Raw genomic sequence first — 24,550 nt, forward strand, 5'->3', positions numbered from 1 at the left:
GTCACTAACAATTTAGACCCTAGCTAAAATAAGTGTAATGTCAATATGAAAAGCAAATGAACATGTAAAAATAAAGAAGTGTAACTTTATTTTTTGAAAAGCAAACAAAGGAAGAAGGTAATATTCAGGTTACAATAAGTGTTGTCTGCTTTTCTTGTATAGTCTATTTTCTTCTCAAAATGGAAATGTTAGCTCACTGTATATTGTCCCTGGAGGACATGTGGACTATTCCATCCCCAGCCCAGGGAAAATAACTCCCCATCCCTCCCTGATTAGGCTCTGCAGAGGTCTATACAAGCCACTCAGGATGACAAAGCAGTTTCCTTCAGTGCCTGCTGTGCCTGTGAACGTTGTTGCATTAACTTCTGATTTTCCAAGTCTCTAAAGTGTTTCTCGACCTAAAAAAAAGAGAGATGAACAAAACTGAGCAAAACACTATCATGTTTTTCTAATTTAACAATCGGATACTAGTAAAAGTCTTTTTAGAGCAAGATTTCTGTTCAAAACAGCTGATGAATTTGTGTTGTTCAGCAAAGTTCAGCAAATATGGAGTAAAATATGGATTAGATTATTTAAGAAAAGCAGGTAGAACTGTTGTAAAGTATAAAAAGTAACACAACTACTAGTGGAATATTGTCCTTTATTTGAAGGGTCAGCAAATATAAATAGGATGTTAAGTTTTAGCTCAAGGATGCTTCACACATTTTTATTCTGTGTTCAGTTTTAGATAACATTAAAGCAGTAGGAAACTACTTCATTCTTCAAATCTACTCCATCATTCAAAATAATAGTGTTTTTGTTTCACAATTCTCTTAACTTCTGCAACCATAACTAGTATTTTATTCATTCTTAAGTATACTTCATTCATGATTTACTAAGTCTGATGTTTCACCAGGGTGAAAAGAGTTAAATTAAAAAGTCAGCTCACTTAGCTAAATTCCATAGATTTGATGATGTGGATAATTTCTTTAAAGTTATCAAAAGGATCTTTAGAGAATTATAAAGTTGCTACCCCTGGTTGAAGGAGACTGAATAAGGGGACATTAGTTCAAAATTAGAGGGCTTTTCAGAAATGAAACCGATTAAAGCAGTGGAAATGCGTTACCCACAAACTTCACAATCCCTTATACTTTCTTAAAACAACCTGTGGTTGCTCAGATTTAAAACAATTACAGCTCGTAAACAGGCCATCTTGGCCCTTCTAGTCCGTGCCAAACATTACTCTCACCTAGTCCCACTGACCTGCACTCAACCCATAACCCTCCATTCCTTTCCTGTCTATGTATCTATCCAATTTAACTTTAAACGACAACATCGAACCTGCCTCAACCACTTCTGCTGGAAGCTCGTTCCACACAGCTACCACTCTCTGAGTAAAGAAGTTCCCCCTCTAAACTTTTGCCCTTTAACTCTCAACTCATGTCCTCTTCTTTGAATTTCCCCAAATCTCAATGGAAAACGCCTATCCATGTCAACTCTATCACCCTCATAGTTTTAAACACCTCTATCAAGTCCCCCCCTCAACCTTCTACGCTCCAAAGAATAGAGACCTAACTTGTTCAACCTTTCTCTGTAATTAGCAGATGAAACCCAGGCAACATTTTAGTAAATCTCCTCTGTACTCTCTCAATTTTATTGACATCTTTCCTATAATTCAGTGACTAGAACTGTACACAATACTCCAAATTTGGCCTCACCAATGCCTTACACAATTTCAACATTACATCCCAACTCTTATACTCAATGATCTGATTAATAAAGGCTAGCATACCAAAAGCTTTCTTCACTACCCTATCCACATGAGATTCCACCTTCAGGGAACTATGCACCATTATTCCTAGATCCCTCTGTTCTACAGCATTCTTCAATGCCCCACCATTTACCATGTATGTCCTATTTTGATTAGTCCTACTAAAACGTAGCACCTCACATTTTTCAGCATTAAACTCCATCTGCCATCTTTCAGCCCACTCTTCTAACCGGCACACTTCGAAAACCTACTTCATTATCCACAACGCCACCTATCTTAGTATCATCTGCATACTTACTAATCCAGATCATTAATATATATGACAAACAACTTTGGACCCAGTACAGATCCCTGAGACACACCACTACACATCGTCCTCCAATCTGACACACAGTTATCCACCACTACTCTCCGGCATCTCCTTTCCAGCCACTGCTGAATCCATTTTACTACTTCGATATTAATGCCTAACGATTGAACCTTCCTAACTAACCTTCCGTGTGGAACCTTGTCAAAGGCCTTACTGAAGTCCATACAGACAACATTCATCGCTTTATCCTCGTCAACTTTCTTAGTAACCTCATCAAAAAATTCAATAAGATTTGTCAAACATGACCTTCCACGCACAAATCCATGTTGACTGTTCCTAATCAGACCCTGTCTATCCAGATAATTATATATACCATCTCTAAGAATACTTTCCATCAATTTACCCAGCATTGACGTCAAACTAACAGACCGATAATTGCTAGCTTTACCCTTAGAACCCTTTTTAAACAATGGAATCACGTGAGCAATACGCCAATCCTCCAGCACCATCCCCGTTTCTAATGACACTTGAAATATTTCTGTCAGAGCCCCTGCTATTTCCACACTAACTTCCCTCAAGTTCCTAGAGAATATCTTGTCCGGACCCGGAGACTTATCCACTTTTATATTCCTTAAAAGCCCCAGTACTTCCTCTTCTTTAATCGTCATACTTTCCATAACTGCCCTTCTTGTTTCCTTTACCTTACACAATTCAATATCCTTCTCTTAGTGAATACCAAAGAAATTGTTCAAAATCTCCCCCCTCTCTTTTGGCTCCACACATAGCCGTCCACTCTGATTCTCTAAGGGACCAATTTTATCCCTCTCTATCCTTTTGCTATTAATATAACTGTAGAAACCCTTCAGATTTATTTTCACCTTACTTGCCAAAGCAGCCTCATATCTTACACATAGAACTGGACACAATAGACAAGGTATTGAAGAAAATAGACATAGGGTGGTGGTCTGATTTCAGGTGGCCAAGTGTAAAATAAGTAGAGATCAGATGATAATTGACCACTCAATCAAATTAGCACAGGATTGAAAGTTGGAAGTTTATATATCTGCCAATACTAAAAGATCTTTTTACTTAACAAATATAATAAAAGTATGCTCAAAATAAAGAAGAGCCTTAAATTTAAGTTTATTCCTCAGATTCTTGCACTAATAAACAGAGGTCAAATTTACAGTAACGTTAGTTGTAAATGGCTGGACCCTTAGAAACATTGATCAGCAAAGGGATATTGCACAGCAAGCCACAGCTGTCCAAAATTGGGAACCCAAGTAGATAGGGTGGTAAATTAGGTGTTCTTGAGCTGAAAGGTTTTATAAAATATTCACCAGAATCTTATTTATGTCAGTGAAAATATGATATGCAATAATCTTAACTGAAATCTAATCAGTTCATATGATGATAATAAAAGTACAGATAAGAATAATTTTCCAACATCTGCAGAATCTCCTGTGCATGTGATTTTGAGAACTGTTACTTTCCAATAAAGTCAGATACAAACACTTGTCTAAGATTGCAATTAGAAAGTAAATTGCCAACATTACCACTATTGCTAGGGACATGAAGAACTTTAATAATCATATTTCTAATATAACACCTATGTAGAACTAAGCCATGTCGCTTTTTAATGCACATTTGAAATGAAATAATTAACTTTAGAACCACAGAAACTATAGCACAGAAAACAGGTCATTCAGCCCTTCTAGTCTGTGCCGGAAGTTTATTCGACTAGTCCCATTGACTTGCACCCGGTCCTTAATCCTCCAGACCTCTCCCATCCATGTACCGATCCAATTTGTTCTTGAAACTTAAGTCAGCCCACATTTACCACGTCAGATGGCAGCTTGTTCCCCACTCCCACCACTTTGTGTGAAGAAGTTCCCCCAATGTTCCCCCTAAACCTTCCTCTTTCACCCTAAAGCCATGTCTTCTCATGTTTATCTTTCCTAATGTAAGTGGAAAGAACCTTCTCGCATTTACTCTGTCTATACCCCTCGTAATTTTGTAAACGTATATCTAATCTCCCCTCATTCTTCTACGCTCTAAGGAATAAAGTCCTAACCTGTTAAATTTTTCCCTGTAACATAACTCTTGAAGACCCAGCAACATCCTAGTAAATCTTCTCTGCACTCTTTCAGTCTTGCTGATATCCTTCCTATAGTTAGTTGACCAGAACTGCACACAATATCCAAAGTTTGGCCTCAATGTCTTGCACAACCTCACCACAACATCCCATCTCCTATACTCAATACTTTGATTTATGAATGCCAGGATGCCAAAACGGTTCGTTACCATCCTGTCCCTGTGACGCCACTATCAGGGAATTATGTATCTGAACTCGCACATCTCTTTGTTCCTCCACACTCCTCAGCGCCCTGCCATTTACTGTGTATGTCCTACCTTCCAAAATGCAACACCTCACACTTGCCTGCATTAAATTCCATCTGCCATTTTCTAGCCCATTTTTTCTACTGGTCCACATCTCTCTGTAAGCTTTGAATGCCTTCCTTGCCATCCACCATGCCTCCAATCTTACTGTCATCAGCAAACTTGCTGATCCAATTTTCCACATTTTCATCTAGATTATTGATATAGACAATGAATAACAATGGTATGTAGAACATACAGGCCCTTTAGCCCACAATATTGTGCCGACCCTCAAAACCTGCCTCCCATATAATTCCCCACCTTAAATTCCTCCATATACCTGTCTAGTAGTCTCTTAAACTTCACTAAACTGAGTCAGGCAGTGCAGTCCACGCACCAACCACTCTCTGAGTAAAACACCTTCCTCTAATATCCCCCTTGAACTTCCCACCCCTTACCTTAAAGCCATGTCCACCCCTTACCTTAAAGCCATGTCCTTTTGTATTGAGCAGTGGTGCCCTGGGGAAGAGGCGCTGGCTATCCATTCTATCTATTCCTCTTATTATCTTGTACACCTCTATCATGTCTCCTCTCATCCTCCTTCTCTCCAAAGAGTAAAGCCCTAGCTCCCTTAATCTCTGATCATAATGCATACTCTCTAAACCGGGCAGCATCCTGGTAAATCTCCTCTGTACCCTTTCCAACGCTTCCACATCCTTCCTATAGTGAAGCGAACAGAACTGGACACAGTACTCCAATTGTGACCTAACTAGAGTTTTATAGAGCTGCATCATTACATCGCGACTCTTAAACTATCCCTCGACTTATGAAAGCTAACACCCCATAAGCTTTCTTAACTACCTTATCCACCTGTGAGGCAACTTTCAGGGATCTGTGGACATGTACCCCAGATCCCTCTGCTCCTCCACACTACCAAGTATACTGCCATTTACTTTGTACTCTGCCTTGGAGTTTGTCCTTCCAAAGTGTACCACCTCACACTTCTCCGGGTTGAATTCCATCTGCCACTTCTCAGCCCACTTCTGCATCCTATCAATGGCTGTCTGCAATCTTCGACAATCCTCTACACTATCTACAACACCACCAACTTCTGTGTCGTCTGCAAACCTGCCAACCCACCCCTCTACCCCCACATCCATGTCGTTAATAAAAATCACGAAGAGGTCCCAGAACAGATCCTTGTGGGACACCACTAGTCACAATCCTCCAATCTGAATGTACTCCCTCCATCACCACCCTCTGCCTTCTGCAGGCAAGCCAATTCTGAATCCACCTGGCCAAACTTCCCTGGATCCCATGCCTTCTGACTTTCTGAATAAGCCTACCGTGTGGAACCTTGTCAAATGCCTTACTAAAATCCATATAGATCACATCCACTGCACTCCCCTCATCTATATGCCTAGTCACCTCCTCAAAGAACTCTATCAGGTTTGTTAGACACGATCTGCCCTTCACAAAGCAATGCTGACTGTCCCTGATCAGACCATGATTCTCTAAATCCCCAGAGATCCTATATCTAAGAATCTTTTCCAACAGCTTTCCCACTACAGATGTAAGGCTCACTGGTCTATTATTACCCGGACTATCCCTACTAACTTTTTTGAACAAGGGGACAACATTCGCCTCCCTCCAATCCTCCGGTACCATTCCCATGGACAACAAGGACATAAAGATCCTAGCCAGAGGCTCAGCAATCTCTTCCCTCACCTCATGGAGCAGCCGGGGGAATATTCCATCAGGGCTCAGGGACTTATCCATCCTAATGTCTTTGAACAACTCCAACATCTCCTCTCCCTTAATATCAACATGCTCCAGAACATCAACCTCACTTATATTGTCCTCACCATCATCAATTTCCCTCTCATTGGTGAATACCGAACAGAAGTATTTATTCAGGACCTCGCTCACTTCCACAGCCTCCAGGCACATCTTCCCACCTTTATCTCTAATCAGTCCTACCTTCACTCCTGTCATCCTTTTTTTCTTCATATAATTGAAGAATGCCTTGGAGTTTTCCTTTACCCTACTCGCCAAGGCCTTCTCATGCCCCCTTCTTGCTCTTCTCAGCCCCTTCTTAAGCTCTTTTCTTGCTTCCCTATATTCCTCAATAGACCCATCTGATCCTTGCTTCCTAAACCTCATGTATGCTGCCTTCTTTCACCTGACTAGATTTTCCACCTCATTTGTCACCCACGGTTCCTTCACCCTACCATTCTTTATCACACTTAACAAACTCTGCCCCATCTAAACCCTTGGAACTAATCAAGTGCCAATCAATATTAGGGAAGTTAAAGTCACCCATGATAAAACCCTGTTATTTTTGCACCTTTCCAAAATCTGCCTCCCAATTTGCTCCTCTGTATCTCTGCTGCTACCAGGGGGCTTATAGAATACCCCCAATAGAGTAACTGCTCCCTTCCTGTTCCTGACTTCCACCCATACTGACTCAAAAGAGGATCCTGCTACATTACCCACCTCTTCTGTAGCTGTAATAGTATCCCTAACCAGTAATGGTCCCAGGACAGATCCCTGAGGCACACCACTAGTCACAGGCCTCCAGTCTGATAAGCAATCATCCACTACCACTCTCTGTCTTCTCCCACACAGCCAATTCAAATCCAGTTTACAACCTCTCCATGGACACCTAGTGTCTGAACCTTCTGAACTAAGTTCTCATGTGGGACCTTGTCAAAGGCCTTACTAAAGTCCATGTAGACAACATCCACAACCTTCCCCTCATCTATTTTCTTTGTAACCTCCTCAAAAAACTCTGCAAGATTTGTTAAACATGATCTACTTGTACAAAGCCATGCTGACTATCCTTAATCAGCACTTGGCTGTCCAAATACTTATATATCCGATTTCTAGGCTCACCGGTCTGTAATTACCTGGTTTAGTTTTAGAGCCTTTTTTAAACAATGGAACAACATCAGCCACCCTCCAATCCTCCGGCACTGCACCAGTGGCTAAGCACATTTTAAATATTTCTGCCAGGGCACCTGCAATTTCTACACTAGTCTTTCTCAAGGTCTGAGGAAATATCATGCCAGGCCCGGGGGATTTATCTACCTTTACTCACTGTAAGGCAGCAAGCACCTCCTCCTCTTTAATCTCTATATGTTCCATGACACTACTGCTTGTTTCCCTTCCTTCCATATACACTCTGCTTGTTTCCTGAGTAAATACTGATGAAAAAAAGCTGTTTAATGTCTCCCCCATCTCCTGAGGCTCCACACACAGACGACCACTCTGATCTTCTAGGGGACCAATTTTGTCCCTTACTATCCTTTTACTCTTAATATATTTGTAGAAACCCTTCGGATTTACCTTCACATTATCTGCCTAGACAACCTCATGTCTTCTTTTTGCCTTCCTGATTTCTTTCTTTAGTATTTTCTTACACTTTCTATACTCGTCAAGTACCTCATTTGTTCCTTGTTGCCTATACCTGCTACACAACTCTCTCTTTTCCTTAACCAGATGGCCAATATCCCTTGAAAACCAAGGTTCCCTATGCCTGCTAACTTTGCCTTTAATCCTTGCAGGAACATGCAATAACACATCCTTGCCAGTAAACAACTTGTCCCAATCCACTCCTCCTAGATCCTTTCTCATCTCCAACTGACCGTTCTCTAGTTTAGAACCTCAACTCGAGGACCAGATCTACCTTTATCCACAATTAGCTTGAAAGTAAAGACATTATGGTCACTGGACCCAAAATGTTCACCCACACATACTTCTGACACCTGACCTGTCTGGTTCCCTAATAGGAGAGCAAGTGTTGCATCCTCTCTCTATATATTGATTTAGAAAACTTTTCTGAGCACATTTGACAAACTCCAAGCCATCCAACCCTTTCACAGTGGGGGTGTCCCAGTCAATATACAGGAAGTTGAAATCCCCTACTACTACAGGTTTCCCCCGCCATCCGAAGGTACAGCTTTCCAATGAAACAGTTCATAAGCCGGAATGTCGTAAAGCGAAGAAGCAATTACCATTTATTTATATGGTAAAAATTTGTGAGCGTTCGCAGACCCAAAAATAACCTACCAAATCATGCCAAATAACACATAAAACCTAAAATAACAGTAACATATAGTAAAAGCAGGAATTATATGATAAATACACAGGCTATATAAAGTAGAAATACTTCTCTACAACGACTGCCTGCACTATTCTCCATGGCGAAAATCTCACGCAAGCGCTCTTGGCAGAAACACGGCGCAAGCGCTCTCGGCAGAAACACTCTCTCCAGTAACGTTTAAGCTATGAAGCTGCCAAATCATACCAAATAACACGTAAAAATACACAGCCGATATAAAGTAGAAATAATGTATGTATAGTGTAGTATCACTTACGCCAATCGGGAAGACAGCCCTGAGCACACTGATGATGGTGTGTTAGGCCGAGTCGTCGGAGTTTGGGGTGGTGCAGTGGCCCCCACCCTCCAGGCAGCGAACCGATACCGATCCGCGAAGCATGCAGGGGTCCAGCAGTAGCCGGGCGGCACACAGCACATCTTTAAGAAAAAAGCCGAAATAAACATGCTAATTAATTAGGTGCCGCCCAGCACGTAATTGTCGGCCCAGATCAGTGCCGATTGCCCACTGCATCGCCTCTGAACTGGGCCGACAATTACGTGTCGGGCAGCACCAAATTAATTAGCATGTTTATTTCGTCTTTTTTCTTAATGATGTGCTGTGTGTCTCCCGGCTACTGATGCATTCTCCGCGAATCGGTATCTGTCTGCGGCCTGGGTGTTGGGGTGGTGGGACACTGGAGTGTTATCTCGTCGTCTGTTTCCATTACAGCAGGTAGCTCATCTTCTCCTATGACTGCCCACTTCGATGTCGAAGGTCGAGGTTCGTCGTCTGCTGTGGCTGATGCGAAAGGCTTGCTTGACTGCTGAGCCTCACGCATTTTTCTATCATACAGTTCTTTGTAAGCACTCAAACCATCCTGCAAATATCCCCTAAACCAACATACCCTTTCAAAAGTAAAGTAGTACTTTATCATTACTCATTCAGTTTCGATTGTTATCCTTCCCTCTTCCAATTGCATCAGCTCTTCATCTATCAGTTCTTGGTCATGGGATGCCAAAACCTCTTCAACATCATCTTCGTCAGCTTCCACAAACCAAACTCACTTAATCCTTACTTCGTTCACCACAATCAAAATGCTTAATTATGTCTGGTTTTACGCTAAGTGTAACACCCTTACGAGCTCTTTCAGGCTTTTCCGATACCACAAAACTCATCTTGCAAACGGGTGCTCACAGGCACGTGTTTAAGCAATGCTGGCGAGATTGCAGTTCCAAATCTGGGGTAGAGTGGCTGCTCGGGTGCACGCTGCCTTTTATCACGCACTGTTTTTCACTTGCTGCTTTTCTCGCACGCTGTTTTTCTCGTAACAGTGAAAACACCTTCTGTTAGCAAAAACAGGGTACTAATGTAGGTCTTTCATAACAGTGAGGTTTCGTAAAGCGAACGTTTGAAAAGCGGGGGACACCTGTACAACTTTCTGTTTCTTACATCGTCTGCTATCTCTCTACAGATTTGCTCCTCCAATTCTCTCTGACTATTGGCCGGTCTATAATACAACCCTGTTAGTGTGGTCACACCTTTCCCATTCCCCAGCTCCACCAGGGTCAGTCAGCATGGCTTTGTGAAGGGCAGATCGTGTCTAACAAGCCTGATAGAGTTCTTTGAGGAGGTGACCAGGCATATAGATGAGGGTAGTGCAGTGGATGTGATCTATATGGATTTTAGTAAGGCATTTGACAAGGTTCCACATGGTAAGCTTATTCACAAAGTTAGAAGGCATGGGATCCAGGGGAGTTTAGCCAGGTGGATTCAGAATTGGCTTGCCTGCAGAAGGCAGAGGGTGGTGGTGGAGGGAGTACATTCAGATTGGAGGATTGTGACTAATGGTGTCCCACAAGGATCTGTTCTGGGACCTCTACTTTTTGTGATTTTTATTAACGACATGGATGTGGACGTAGAAGGGTTGGTTGGCAAGTTTGCAGACGACACAAAGTTTGGTGGTGTTGTAGATAGTGTAGAGGATTGTCAAAGATTGCAGAGAGACATTGATAGGATGCAGAAGTGGGCTGAGAAGTGGCAGATGGAGTTCAACCCAAAGAACTGTGAGGTGGTACACTTTGGAAGGACAAACTCCAAGGCAGAGTACAAAGTAAATGGCAGGATACTTGGTAGTGTGGAGGAGCAGAGGGATCTCGGGGTACATGTCCACAGATCCCTGAAAGTTGCCTCATAGGTGGATAGGGTAGTTAAGAAAGCTTATGGGGTGTTAGCTTTCATAAATCGAGGGATAGATTTTAAGGGTCGCGATGTAATGATGCAGCTCTATAAAACTCTGGTTAGGCCACACTTGGAGTACTGTGTCCAGTTCTGGTCACCTCACTATAGGAAGGATGTGGAAGCATTGGAAAGGGTACAGAGGAGATTTACCAGGATGCTGCCTGGTTTAGAGAGTATGCATTATGATCAGAGATTAAGGGAGCTAGGGCTTTACGCTTTGGAGAGAAGGAGGATGAGAGGAGACATGATAGAGGTATACAAGATAATAAGAGGAATAGATAGAGTGGATAGCCAGCGCCTCTTCCCCAGGGCACCACTGCTCAATACAAGAGAACATGGCTTTAAGGTAAGGGGTGGGAAGTTCAAGGGGGATATTAGAGGAAGGTTTTTTACTCAGAGAGTGGTTGGTGCGTGGAATGCACTGCCTGAGTCAATGGTGGAGGCAGATACACTAGTGAAGTTTAAGAGACTACTAGACAGGTATATGGAGGAATTTAAGGTGGGGGCTTATATGGGAGGCACGGTTTGAGGGTCAGCACAACTTTGCAGGCCGAAGGGCCTGTACTGTGCTGTACTATTCTATGTTCTACGTTCACCCATTTGGCCTCTATAATTAAGCCCTCCAGGTTGTCCTGTGTATGCACAGCTGTGATATTCTTCCTGACTAATAATGCCACTCCTCCCCCTTCTATCCCTCCCCCCTCTGTCACGTCTAAAACTACGGAACCCCGGAACATTAAGCTGCCAGTCCTGCTCTTCCTGCAACAATGTTGTAATCCCATATGCCAATCCATGCCCTGAGCACATCTGCCTAACACACCTGAGAACATTTCTATCACGTACAAACCTTTGATTTCTGTCTATACTTGCAGTTCTCACATGACCTTTATCCTCCTCCACCTTACAATCTACTCTAACACTCTGGTTCCCCTCCCCCTGCAAACCCAGTCCTGACTGTACCTCTTCCTATAGATGCTGCCCCGCCTGCTGCATTCACCAGCATTTTGTGTGTGTGTTGCTTGAATTTCCAGCATCTGCAGATTTCCTTGTGTTTAAGTTACTCAGCATCCATTTCACCGAGAACAGCGCATCTGTAATTGTGAACTTCCCAAGATTCAGAATATTTACAAAGACAGGTGTGTAAAAAGGGTATGAAGGATCGTTGGGGACCCAAGTCACCCCAACCACAAGCTGCTAGCTTCCTGGAAATGGTATCGCAGCATGAAAGCCAGGACCAACAGGCTCTGAGACAGCTTCTTCTACCAGGTCATCAGACTGATTAACTCACTCTGATTTGAGTGTATTTCTATGTTACATTGATTATTCTATTTATTATAAATTGCATATTGCATTTAGACAGAGATGTAACATAACATTTTGCTCCTTTATGTATGTGAAGGATATAAGAAATAAATGAAGTCAATTCAAGTCACTCACCATCCTGATTTGGAATTATAATGAATAAAGACTTTCATATCCACTTGCATAGTACCAATCAAAGTCTCTACGGCGATTACAATTATAATCTCAACATTCATTGAAGACCTCCTCCAGTTCCAGCACCCTCACTCTCTATTTGCCGTTCCTTTTTAACTCTCCTAACAGTCCATTTGTCAGCTTCTTCCTGGATACCTTGTAATACTCTAGTGACTCTGTCTAATATTCATAGGAAGAGGCGCAGTCGACGTTTCAGGCCGAGACCCTTCATCAGAACTAACTGAAGGAAGAGTGAGTAAGGGATTTGAAAGCTGGAGGGGGAGGGGGAGATGCAAAATGATAGGAGAAGACAGGAGGGGGAGGGATGGAGCCGAGAGCTGGACAGGTGATAGGCAAAAGGGGATACGAGAGGATCATGGGACAGGAGGTCCGGAAAGAAAGATGGGGGGGGGCGGTGACCCAGAGGATGGGCAAGAGGTATATTCAAAGGGACAGAGGGAGAAAAAGGAGAGTGAGAGAAAGAATGTGTGCATAAAAATGAGTAACAGATGGGGTACGAGGGGGAGGTGGGGCCTAGCGGAAGTTAGAGAACTCAATGTTCATGCCATCAGGTTGGAGGCTACCCAGACGGAATATAAGGTGTTGTTCCTCCAACCTGAGTGTGGCTTCATCTTTACAGTAGAGGAGGCTGTGGATAGACATGTCAGAATGGGAATGGGATGTGGAATTAAAATGTGTGGCCACTGGGAGATCCTGCTTTCTCTGGCGGACAGAGCGTAGATGTTCAGCAAAGCGGTCTCCCAGTCTACGTCGGGTCTCACCAATATATAAAAGGCCACATCGGGAGCACCAGACGTAGTATATCACCCCAGTCGACTCACAGGTGAAGTGATGCCTCACCTGGAAGGACTGTTCGGGGCCCTGAATGGTGGTAAGGGAGGAAGTGTAAAGGCATGTGTAGCACTTGTTCCGCTTACACGGATAAGTGCCAGGAGGGAGATCAGTGGGGAGGGATGGGGGGGGACGAATGGACAAGGGAGTTGTGTAGGGAGCGATCCCTGCGGAATGCAGAGAGAGGGGGGGAGGGAAAGATGTGCTTAGTGGTGGGATCCCGTTGGAGGTGGCGGAAGTTACGGAGAATAATATGTTGGACCCGGAGGCTGGTGGGGTGGTAGGTGAGGACCAGGGGAACCCTATTCCTAGTGGGGTGGTGGGAGGATGGAGTGAGAGCAGATGTACGTGAAATGGGGGAGATGCGTTTAAAAGCAGAGTTGATAGTGGAGGAAGGGAAGCCCCTTTCTTTAAAAAATGAAGACATCTCCCTCGTCCTAGAATGAAAAGCCTCATCCTGAGAGCAGATGCGGCGGAGACGGAGGAATTGCGAGAAGGGGATGGCGTTTTTGCAAGAGACAGGGTGAGAAGAGGAATAGTCCAGATAGCTGTGAGAGTCAGTAGGCTTATAGTAGACATCAGTGGATAAGCTGTCTCCAGAGACAGAGACAGAAAGATCTAGAAAGGGGAGGGAGGTGTCGGAAATGGACCAGGTAAACTTGAGGGCAGGGTGAAAGTTGGAGGCAAAGTTAATAAAGTCAACGAGTTCTGCATGCGTGCAGGAAGCAGCGCCAATGCAGTCGTCGATGTAGCGAAGGAAAAGTGGGGGACAGATACCAGAATAGGCACGGAACATAGATTGTTCCACAAACCCAACAAAAAGGCAGGCATAGCTAGGACCCATACGGGTGCCCATAGCTACACCTTTAGTTTGGAGGAAATGGGAGGAGCAAAAGGAGAAATTATTAAGAGTAAGGACCAATTCTGCTAGACGGAGCAGAGTGGTGGTAGAGGGGAACTGATTAGGTCTGGAATCCAAAAAGAAGCGTAGAGCTTTGAGACCTTCCTGATGGGGGATGGAAGTATATAAGGACTGGACATCCATGGTGAAAATAAAGCGGTGGGGGCCAGGGAACTTAAAATCATCGAAAGGTTTAAGAGCGTGAGAAGTGTCACGAACATAGGTCGGAAGGGATTGAACAAGGGGTGATAAAACAGTGTCGAGGTATGCAGAAACGAGTTCGGTGGGGCAGGAGCAAGCTGAGACAATGGGTCGGCCAGGACAGGCAGGTTTGTGGATCTTGGGTAGGAGGTAGAAACGGGAAGTGCGGGGTGTGGGAACTATAAGGTTGGTAGCAGTGGATGGGAGATCCCCTGAGCGGATAAAGTCGTTGATAGTGTGGGAGACAATGGCCTGGTGCTCCTTAGTGGGGTCACGATCGAGGGGTAAATAAGAGGAGGTATCCGCGAGTTGTCGCTGTGCCTCGGCAAGGTAGAGGTCAGTACGCCAGACTACAACAGCACCCCCTTTATCAGCGGGTTTAATAATAATGTTAGGATTAGTGCGGAGGGAGTGGAGAGCAGAGCGTTCCGAAGGAGTGAGGTTGGAATGGGGACAATGTGCTGTGAAGTCGAGACGGTTGATGTCCCGTCGGCAGTTAGCGATAAAGAGATCCAGAGCAGGCAGAAGACCAGAGCGGGGTGTCCATGAAGAAGAGGAGGGTTGAAGACGGGAGAAGGGGTCATCGGTGGGGCTGGAAGACTCCTTGCCGAAGAAGTAGGCTCGGAGACGGAGACGGCGGAAGAAGAGTTCCGCATCATGGCGAATGCGGAACTCGCTGAGGTGTGGGCGAAGGGGAACAAAGGTGAACACCTACGCTCTGTCCACCAGAGAAAGCAGGATCTCCCAGTGGCCACACATTTTAATTCCACATCCCATTCCCATTCTGACATGTCTATCCACGGCCTCCTCTACTGTAAAGATGAAGCCACACTCAGGTTGGAGGAACAACACCTTATATTCCGTCTGGGTAGCCTCCAACCTGATGGCATGAACATTGACTTCTCTGACTTCCGCTAGGCCCCACGTCCCCCTCGTACCCCATCTGTTACTCATTTTTATGCACACATTCTTTCTCTCACTCTCCTTTTTCTCCCTCTGTCCCTCTGAATATACCTCTTGCCCATCCTCTGGGTCACCCCCGCCCCATCTTTCTTCCCGGACCTCCTGTCCCATGATCCTCTCGTATCCCCTTTTGCCTATCACCTGTCCAGCTCTTGGCTCTATCCCTCCCCCTCCTGTCTTCTCCTATCATTTTGCATCTCCCCCTCCCCCTCCAGCTTTCAAATCCCTTACTCACTCTTCCTTCAGTTAGTCCTGACGAAGGGTCTCGGCCTGAAACGTCGACTGCGCCTCTTCCTATAGATGCTGCCTGGCCTGCTGCGTTTACCAGCAACTTTGATGTGTGTTGCTTGAATTTCCAGCATCTGCAGAATTCCTGTTGTTTCTGTCTAATATTCACTTCCTTTAGCTTCTTCCTTCAGAACCCTTCCAGTCCTGATGAAGGGTCTCGTCTTAAGACATCGAATGTACTTTTTTCCATAGATGCTGCCTGGCCTGCTGAGTTTCTCCAGCATTTTGTGTTTGGTGCCTGGATTTCCAGCATCTCTAGATTTTTCTTGCCTTCTTTCTTTCTTTAGATTAAATGATCCAATGGTCATTTGCCTATCTTGATGTGACAATCATCGAGAACTCCATGCAAATGCTCCCTAAACTATTTCCATATTTCCACTGTGCACTTCTCTGAGTACATATGTTCCCAAGTTCCTGCTGTTGACTGCCAACAGAACTAGGTTAGGAAACTCATTACACTGTTATTTGTGCAGAAACAATACTCCCTAGAAACATCACATTTTCCTTTCCCTCAAGTGAATATTTGCTCATAGCAAGGGAAGTGTGCAAGAAAGGTCAGGTGCTCAGCATTCACTATGAGGTAGTAAACTGGATTAGACATTGGCTTTGTGGGAAAAGCCAGGAAGCATACTGGAGGGTTTCTTCTTTGTTTGGAAGCCTGTGACTAGTGAAGTATCACAAAGATTGATACTGGGTCCATTGTTGTTGGTCATCTATATCAGTGATCTGGATGATAATGTGGTTAACTGGATCAACAAATTTAGGGATGACACCAAGATTGGGGTTGAAGTAGACAATGAGGAAGGCTATCATGGCTTGAAGAAGGATTGGGGCCAGTTGGAAATGGACAAAAAATGGCAGAAGGAATTTAATGCAGGCATGTGAAACGCAGGACCAATCAGAGTAGATCACACACAGTGAATGGCAGGGCACTAAGGAGTGTGGCAGAAATGAATACAGGTCATAAAAAAAGCTTTTGGCACTTGGGCCTTCAAAAATCAATGTTTTGAGTACAGGAGATGGATATTATATTGAAGCTGTAAAAGACAGATTTGGAGTACTATGTGCAGTTCTGATCACCTACCAATAGGCAAGATGTAAACAAGATCGAGAGTACATAGAAAATTTATAAGATTGTTGCTGGGTCTGGAAGACCTGAGTTATGAGAAAAGATTGAATAAATTAGGACTTTATTCCTTAGAGCGTAGAAGATTGAGTGTAAATTTGATAGAAGTATACAAAATTACAAAGGGTATAGATAGGGTAAATGCAAACAGGTGTTTTCCACTCTGGTAGGGTTGGACTATAAAAGAAATCATGGGTTAAGGGTGAAAGGTGAAAAGTTTAAGGAGAAGATGAGGAGAAACTTCTTCACTTAGAAGGTTGTGAGAGTGTGGAATAAGTGCATGCAAACTCAATTTCAATGTTTAAATGGAGTTTGGAGAGGTATATGGATGGTAGGGGTATGGACCGCTAAGGGCCCGGTGCAGGTCAATGGGAAAAGGCAGTTTAAATGGTTCGGCATGGACTATACAGAGTTGGACAGCCTGTTTCTGTGCTGTATTCTATGATTCTATAGGGTCTTCCATCCCCTCTAAGACTATAATAAAAGTCAGGGAGTTCTGGTCACTGTCTCAGAAATGCTCATGCACTGAGAAATCAATGAGTGACGTATGGGCCACCTTCAAGGGTGAATCAAAATAAAGCATTTGGTCCGGGTGGAATACTTACTGAGTTGAATTGACATTATTACTTATATCCTTCATATACACGAGGACTAAATATCTTTATATTACATTACTGTTCAAATGTGCAATATACAATTTATAGTAATTTATAATAAATAGTATGTACAACAGGACAGGCAATGTAACATAGAAACATAGTTGTGTCAGCATGAATTAATCAGTCTGATGGCCTGGTGGAAGAACCTATCCTGGAACCTGTTGTGGCTTTTATGCTGTAGTACCGTTTCCTGGATGGTAGCAGCTGGAACAGTTTGTGGTTGGGGTGACTCAGGACCCCAATGATCTGTCAGCCCTTCTTATATACCGGTCCTTACAAATATCCTGAATAGTGGGAAGTTCACAACTACAGATGTGCTGGGCTGTCCACACCACTCTCTGCAAAGTCCTGTGATTGAGGGAAGTACAGTTCCCATACCAGGCAGTGATGCAGCCAGTCAGGATGATCTCAATTGTGCCCCTGTAGAAAGTTCTTAGGATTTTGGTGCCCATACCAAACTTCCTCAACCATCTGAGGTGAAAGAGGCGCTGTTGTGTCATTTTCACCAGTCGGTATGCAGAGACCTCGTGAGATCCTCGGTGATGTGTACGCCGAGGAGCTTAAAGCTGTTTACCCTCTCAACCCCAGATCGATTGATGTCAACAGGGGTTAGCCAGTCTTCATTCCTCCTGTAGAACACAACCAGTCCTTTGTTCTTGAGACATTGAGGGAGTGGTTTTCTTGACACCACCCTGTCAAGGTGATGACTTCTTCTATGTAGACTGCCTCATTATGATTTGAGATTAGGCCAATCAGTGTAGAATCATCAGCAAACTTAATTAGCAGATTGGAGCTGTGGGTGATGGCAGAGTCATGGGTATACAGGGAGTAAAGGAGGGGACTCAGTACACAGCCCTGAGGGGCTCCTGTATTGACAGTCAGAGGGCAGAGGTGAGGGAGCCCTCTCTTACAGCCTGCTGGCGATCTGACAGGAAGTCCAGGATCCAGCTACACAAGGCAGGGTCAAGGCCGAGATCTCTGAGCTTCGTGTCAAGTCTGGATGGAACTATAATGTTGCATGCCGAACTGTAGACTGAGAGCAACATTCTCACATAAGAGATGTGTAAGGACGGTGTGCAGAGCTGTGGCTATTGCATCTTCTGTCAATCGGTTCTGTCGGTTACGAAATATAGGGGGTCCAGTGGGGGTGGTAGCATGCCGCAGATGCAGTCCTTGACCAGCCTCTCAAAGCATTTCCTTATTATTGAGGTGAGTGCAACAAGACACGTTACCTTTTTTGGTACAGGAACAATGGTGGATGTTTTGAAGCAGGAGGGCACTCTTCACAGGGAGAGGGAGTTGTACTGCACATACTCTTGAGTACTCACTGTGGGATGTCATCGGGTCCTGCAGCTTTGTGACTGTCCAATCACTGGAATCACCTGGGTACTTCGGTCTAAGTGATGACCAACCTACAGCTCACATCAGTGGCTCTCTTCGGAGGCTCAGTATTGGGAACATTGAATCGAGCATAAAAAAGAGTTAGCTCCTCTGGGAGAGAGACAGTGATGTTGTAAAATCAACTTTGAAGTCTGCATTGGTGTGCAGACCTTGCCATAAGCTGCATGTATTATTGTTGGAGAGCTGTGTTTGAATCTTATCCCTGTGTTGATGACTTTGCACAGACTGTAGCTGCATTTCTTGACTTCCTGTTGGTCACCAGCAATGTAAGCTTTGTGTGGTGCAGTAAGTGCTGCTCACGTGGAACTGCTGATTCAGGTTTCTGGTTTGGATAGACCCTGGCTGATTTCTGGGGGACAACGTCTTCGATGTCCCTCTGGATGACATTCGTGAGTCCATTTGTGAACTCAGAGATATTCTCATCATGGAAGACATACCAACTGATGTCATTACAGCAGTCCTCTAGTAAAGAGTCAGATTGGTCAGACTAACAGTGGACAGTTTTAACTATGGCTGCCTCTTGTTTCAGCTTCCACATGTACCTTGGCAACAGGAAGATGGAGAAGTGATCCAATTTTCAAAATGGGCATGAAGGAGAATTTTGTATCCATTGTGAAAGTGAGAGTAGCAGTAGTTGAGTATGCTATCTCCCCATGTGCTCATCTGTACATGTTGATAAAACTTCGGAGAGAGTTTAATCAGTGATGCTCTATTAAAGTCACCAGTGACATTGAAGGCAGCCTCAGGGTGTGTAGCCTCCACGGTGCTGATGGTTTTGTACAGTTCCTTGACAGCCAGGTCAGTACTTAGCTGAGTACTGAAGACCTGTGCTGACCAACAACTGGTTATGTTCACAAATATCTTCAATCTCTCGCTTTGGCAGTGTGTGGTACCCATCTGCTTCAATTATACCAGTGCCCAAGAACAGCATGATAACCTGTCTCATTGACTATTGTCCAGTGGCACCTCCATCCACAGAGATGAAGTGTTTTGAGAGGTTGGTATTGAAAAATGTTAGCTCCTGTCTGAGTGATGACTTGGATACACTCCAGTTTGTCTATAGAAACAACAGGTCCACAGCAGATGACATTTCATTGGGTCTTCACACAACCATGGAACATCCGGACAGAAAAGATGCATTCATCAGGATGCCCTTTATCCATTACAGCTGAACTTTTAAAACCATCAACCCTTCTAATCTGTAAACCCCAAGACCTTGGGCCTCACTATCCTCATATGCAATTGCATCCTGAATTTCCTCACTTGCAGTCCCCAGTTGGTTTTGATTGGCAAAAATATATCCTCCACAATCCCCATCAGCACAGGTGCACCATAGGACTGTGTGCTTCATCCCTGCTCTGTTCGCTTTACGCCATTGACTATGTGGCTAAGCATAGCTCCAATAGCTGTTGACACCACTGCTGTGGGCCAATCAAAGGTGGTGATGAATCAGCATACAGGAAGGAGATTTAAAATTTCACTGAGTGGTGTTATAACAAATACCTCTCATGCAATGTCAGCAAGATCAAGGATTGTAGACTTCAGAAGAGGGAAATCAGAGGTTCATGTGCCAGGATCCACTGGAGGATCAGATGCGAAGAGGATCATTTCCTTTAAAAAGCTGGGTCTCAGAAAATATGTCTTGGCCCCATCATATAAATGTTATTGCAAAGAAAGCATGACAGCACCTCCAAATCCTTTGAAGACTGCGGAGATCCAGCATTACATCAAAAACCTTCCCAGAAACGTGATGGATAGTGTGTTGACTGGCTATATCATGGCCTGGTTTGAGAACACCAATGCCTTTGAATGGGAAATGTTATGTCAACCCATCCAAGTAAGCAAATGGGGAGAGGGTCATCCACTGCTTCTCTCCCTACTGCAAAGCCTACAAAGTGCTCCTCTGTCTACCGTCTTGAAAGTCAGATCACTCCTCCATCTTGTTGCTGTAAAGGTACAGACAGAAGCTGAAACAAGGGGTGGCCATAGTTAAAACCGTCCACTCTTTGTCTAACTAATCAGCCTCCAAGCTGCAGTACTACCTTGATGACATCAACTGGATTCTCTGTCATGACGACGACACAATGCAATAGCCACAGTTCTACGCACCATCCTTACACATCTGGAGAACAAGGATGTTTATGTGAGAATGCATTCAACAAATGACACCATAATCCCCTCCAGGCTTGACAAGAAACTGAGACCTTGGCCTTCACCCTGCCTTGTATAACTGGATTCTAGAATTCCTGTCAGCTCACAGACAGGTGGTAAAGAGTGGAATCCCTCACCTCTGCCCCTCCGACCCTCAACATTAGGTACCCCTCAGGGCTGTGTCCTAAGCCCCATCCTTTACTCTCTGTATACCCATGACCGTCGACAGCTCTAATCTGCTAAATAAGTTGCTGATGAAACTACACTGACTGGCCTAATCTCAAATAATAATGAGGCAACTTAGCGAGAAAAAGTCATCACACCGACACAGTGGTGTCAAGAAAATAACCTCTCCCTCAGTGTTGCAAAGACAAAAAAGCTGTTTGTGAAGGGAGACCGGCTAACCCCTATTTACCCCAATGGACCTGGGACTGAAAGGGTGAATAGCTTTAAGTTCCTTGGTATACACATCACCAAGGATCTCAGGTGGTCTGTCATAAAGTTTGTTAAGTTCTCCACAAAAGACATCTCCTGACTTATTCACATAAAGTTGTTAAGTTCTCCACAAAAGACATCTCCTGACTTTTCACACCTTGTGGTTTTGACAGAAGGCGGTTGCTGATGGAGCTTAAGACAGGACATAACTTTATCAAAATTTAAATTTCAGTGGAGCCTTTTACCTAAGTTATTACGTTTTGCTCTATTTGAGTAGCTGGGATGTCTATTGAACTGATTGTTCTTTTGTATCAATCTGAGTGTTCTTTTGTATCGGCGACCTTATAACTTGTAACAATTCTGACATCAGGCAGTGAACTTGTTGAACTGCCGGAGGGATGAGAACGCTTCTCCCCTGATGTTGGGACCAAGTTCACTCGTCGGCTGAAATAGAAGAAATAAACCGGTGAAAAGATAAGAAACAATCTTTTTGTGCTGTGGCTATTTGATCTGGCAAGTTTACGTTTACAGTCTGTACATACTGGCTGTGGGTGGTGAAAAGACACAACAGTGTCTCTTTCAACTCAGATAGTTGATAAAGTTTGGTATGGGCTCTCAAATCCTAAGGACTTTCTACAGAGGCACAAATGAGAACATCCTGACTGGCTACATCACTGACTGGTATGGGAACTGTCCTTCTTTCAATCACAGGACTCAGAGAGTGGTACGAACAGCCCAGGACCACAGGTCAGCATCTTCCCCCAGGCCATCACACTAATTAATTTCTTCTCATACAACTGTATTTCTGTTAAATTGACTGTCCTGTTGTACGTGCTATTTATGATAAATTATTATAAACTGTACATTGCACAGTTAGATGGAGACATGATGTAAAGATTTTTACTCCTCGTATATGAAGGATGAAAGTAATAAAGTGAATTCAATTCAGTTCAAAAGGTAGTGGATTCGGCCCTATTCGTTTATGGCTGTTTATGCCCACAGGGAAAAGAATCTCATGTCATATGTGGTGACATGTATGAATTCTGATTATAAATTTTACTTTGAACTTTGAGATCTGACATCTGACTTCAAAATTCAAAGTACACTTATTATCAAAAATACATGATACCTTATCATGTATTACCTTGAAATTCATGTTCATGCAGATACTTACAAGAAATAAATAAGTACAATAGAATTTATAAAAACTACACATTAACATTTATTGTGCAAAAGAAGACAAATTGTGCAAATAAAAAAATTAATACTGAGAACATATAACAAGAGTTGTTGAAATTGAATCCATAGGTTTGCAGTCAATTCAGGCTCAAGATAAGAAAAGCTATCCACAGAGCTGCTGCAGTAATGGTTGTAGAGTACTAGCCGTTCTTCTTCTTAAGTATCTGGTATCTTCAGTCCAAAGGAGTAGTGAGAAGCAAGTATTCCTTGAGTGATGGGAGTTCCTTGATGGTGGATACATGTGACAATGCTGTTATAAATGTGCTCAGTGATGGGTAGGGCTTTGCCTATATGGACTGGGCTATATCCATGACTTTTGATAAACTTTTCCATTCCAGGGCATTGGTGTTTCCATCGCAGGTCATGATGTAAACAACCAGGTACACTCCTTTGTGCATAGAGTGGCATGCAAAAGTTTGGGCACCCCGGTCAAAATTTCTGTTACTGTGAATAGCTAAGTGAGTAAAAGATGACCTGATTTCCAAAAGGCATAAACTTAAAGCTGACACATTTCTTTAAGATAATAAGCAAGATTACTACTTTATTTCCATCTTTTACAGTTTCAAAATAATAAAAGAAGAGGCCCGAAGCAAAAGTTTGGGCATCCTGCATGGTCAGTACTTAGTAACACCCCCTTTGGCAATTATCACAGCTTGTAAACGCTTTCTGTAGCCAGCAAAGAGTCTTTCAATTCTTGTTTAAGGGGATTTTTGCCCATTCTTCCTCGCAAAAGGCTTCTAGTTCTGTGAGATTCTTGGGCCGTCTTGCATGCACTGCTCTTTTGAGGTCTATCCACAGACTTTCAATGATGTTTAGGTTGGGTGACTGTGAGGGCCATGGCAAAACCTTCAGCTTGCGCCTCTTGAGGTAGTCCATTGTGGATTTTGAGGTGCGTTTAGGATAATTATCCTGTTGTATAAGCCATCCTCTTATCATCTTCAGCTTTTTTACAGATGGTGTGATGTTTGCTTCAAGAATTTGCTGGTATTTAATTGAATTCATTCTTCCATCTACCAGCAAATGATCCCCGTACCAGTGGCTGCAACACAAGCCCAAAGTATGATCGATCCACCTCCCATGCTTAACGGTTGGAGAGGTGTTCTTTTCATGAAATTCTGCTCTCCTTTTTCTCCAAACATACCTTTGCTCATTGCAGCCAAAAAGTTCTATTTTAATTTCATCAGTCCACAAGACTTGTTTCCAAAATGCATCAGGCTTGTTTAAATGTTCCTTTGCAAACTTCTGACGCTGAATTTTGTCGTGAGGACACAGGAAAGGTTTTTTTCTGATGACTCTTCCATGAAGGTCATATTTGTGTAGGTGTCGCTGCACAGTAGAACAGTGCACCACCACTCCAGAGTCTCCTAAATATTGTTGAAGGTCTTTTGCAATCAAATGGGCGTTTTAATTTGCCTTTCTAGCAATCTTACGAGCAGTTCTCTCAGAAAGTTTTCTTGCTCTTCCAGTCCTCAACTTGACCTCCACTGTTTCTGTTAACTGCCATTTCTTAATTACATTACCAACTGAGGAAACGTCTACCTGAAAACACTTCTTATAGCCTTCTCCTGCTTTGTGGGCATCAATTACTTTAATTTTTAGAGTGCTAGGCAGCTGCTTGTTGGAGCCCTTGGGTGCTGATTTGCCATGGGGGCAAGGTTTGAGGAGTCAGAGTATTTATAAAGCTTTGAAATTTGCATCACCTGGCCTTTTCTAATGATGACTGTGAACAAGCCATTGCCCTAGCAAGCTAATTAAGGTCTGAGACCTTGGTAAAAGTTATCTGAGAGCTCAAATCTCTTGGGGTGCCCAAAATTTTGCATGGTGCTCCTTTCCTTTTTTCCACTCTAAAATTGTACAAAACAAAAATAATACACTAATCTTGCTAAAAATGTTGAAAAGAATGTTTCATCTTTAACTTTATGACTTTTGGAGATCAGTTCATCTTCTACTCACTTAACTATTCACAGTAGCAGAAATTTTGACCGGGGTACCCAAACACTTGTAAGCCATTGTATATAGTTCATCAAAGTTTTAGACGACCTGTCTATCCGCACTCAGCTGCTGTGTGTATAGACACA

General features: G+C 43.5%; 1 protein-coding gene across 2 annotated transcripts in view; it reads right to left on the minus strand.

Annotated features, from left to right (window-relative positions):
• Positions 1 to 302: 302 nt before the first annotated feature.
• LOC134341083 (protein LSM12-like) overlaps positions 303 to 24,550 on the minus strand; it is a 215,544-nt gene continuing 191,296 nt past the window's right edge. For both annotated transcript variants that reach the window (XM_063038834.1, XM_063038833.1), the window contains one exon: positions 303 to 398. In XM_063038834.1, the coding sequence (XP_062894904.1) occupies positions 303 to 398 (96 nt within the window). The remainder of the gene's footprint in view (positions 399 to 24,550) is intronic.

The sequence above is a fragment of the Mobula hypostoma genome, chromosome Y (assembly GCF_963921235.1).
Source record: "Mobula hypostoma chromosome Y, sMobHyp1.1, whole genome shotgun sequence".
In the NCBI taxonomy this organism is placed as follows: domain Eukaryota; kingdom Metazoa; phylum Chordata; class Chondrichthyes; order Myliobatiformes; family Myliobatidae; genus Mobula; species Mobula hypostoma.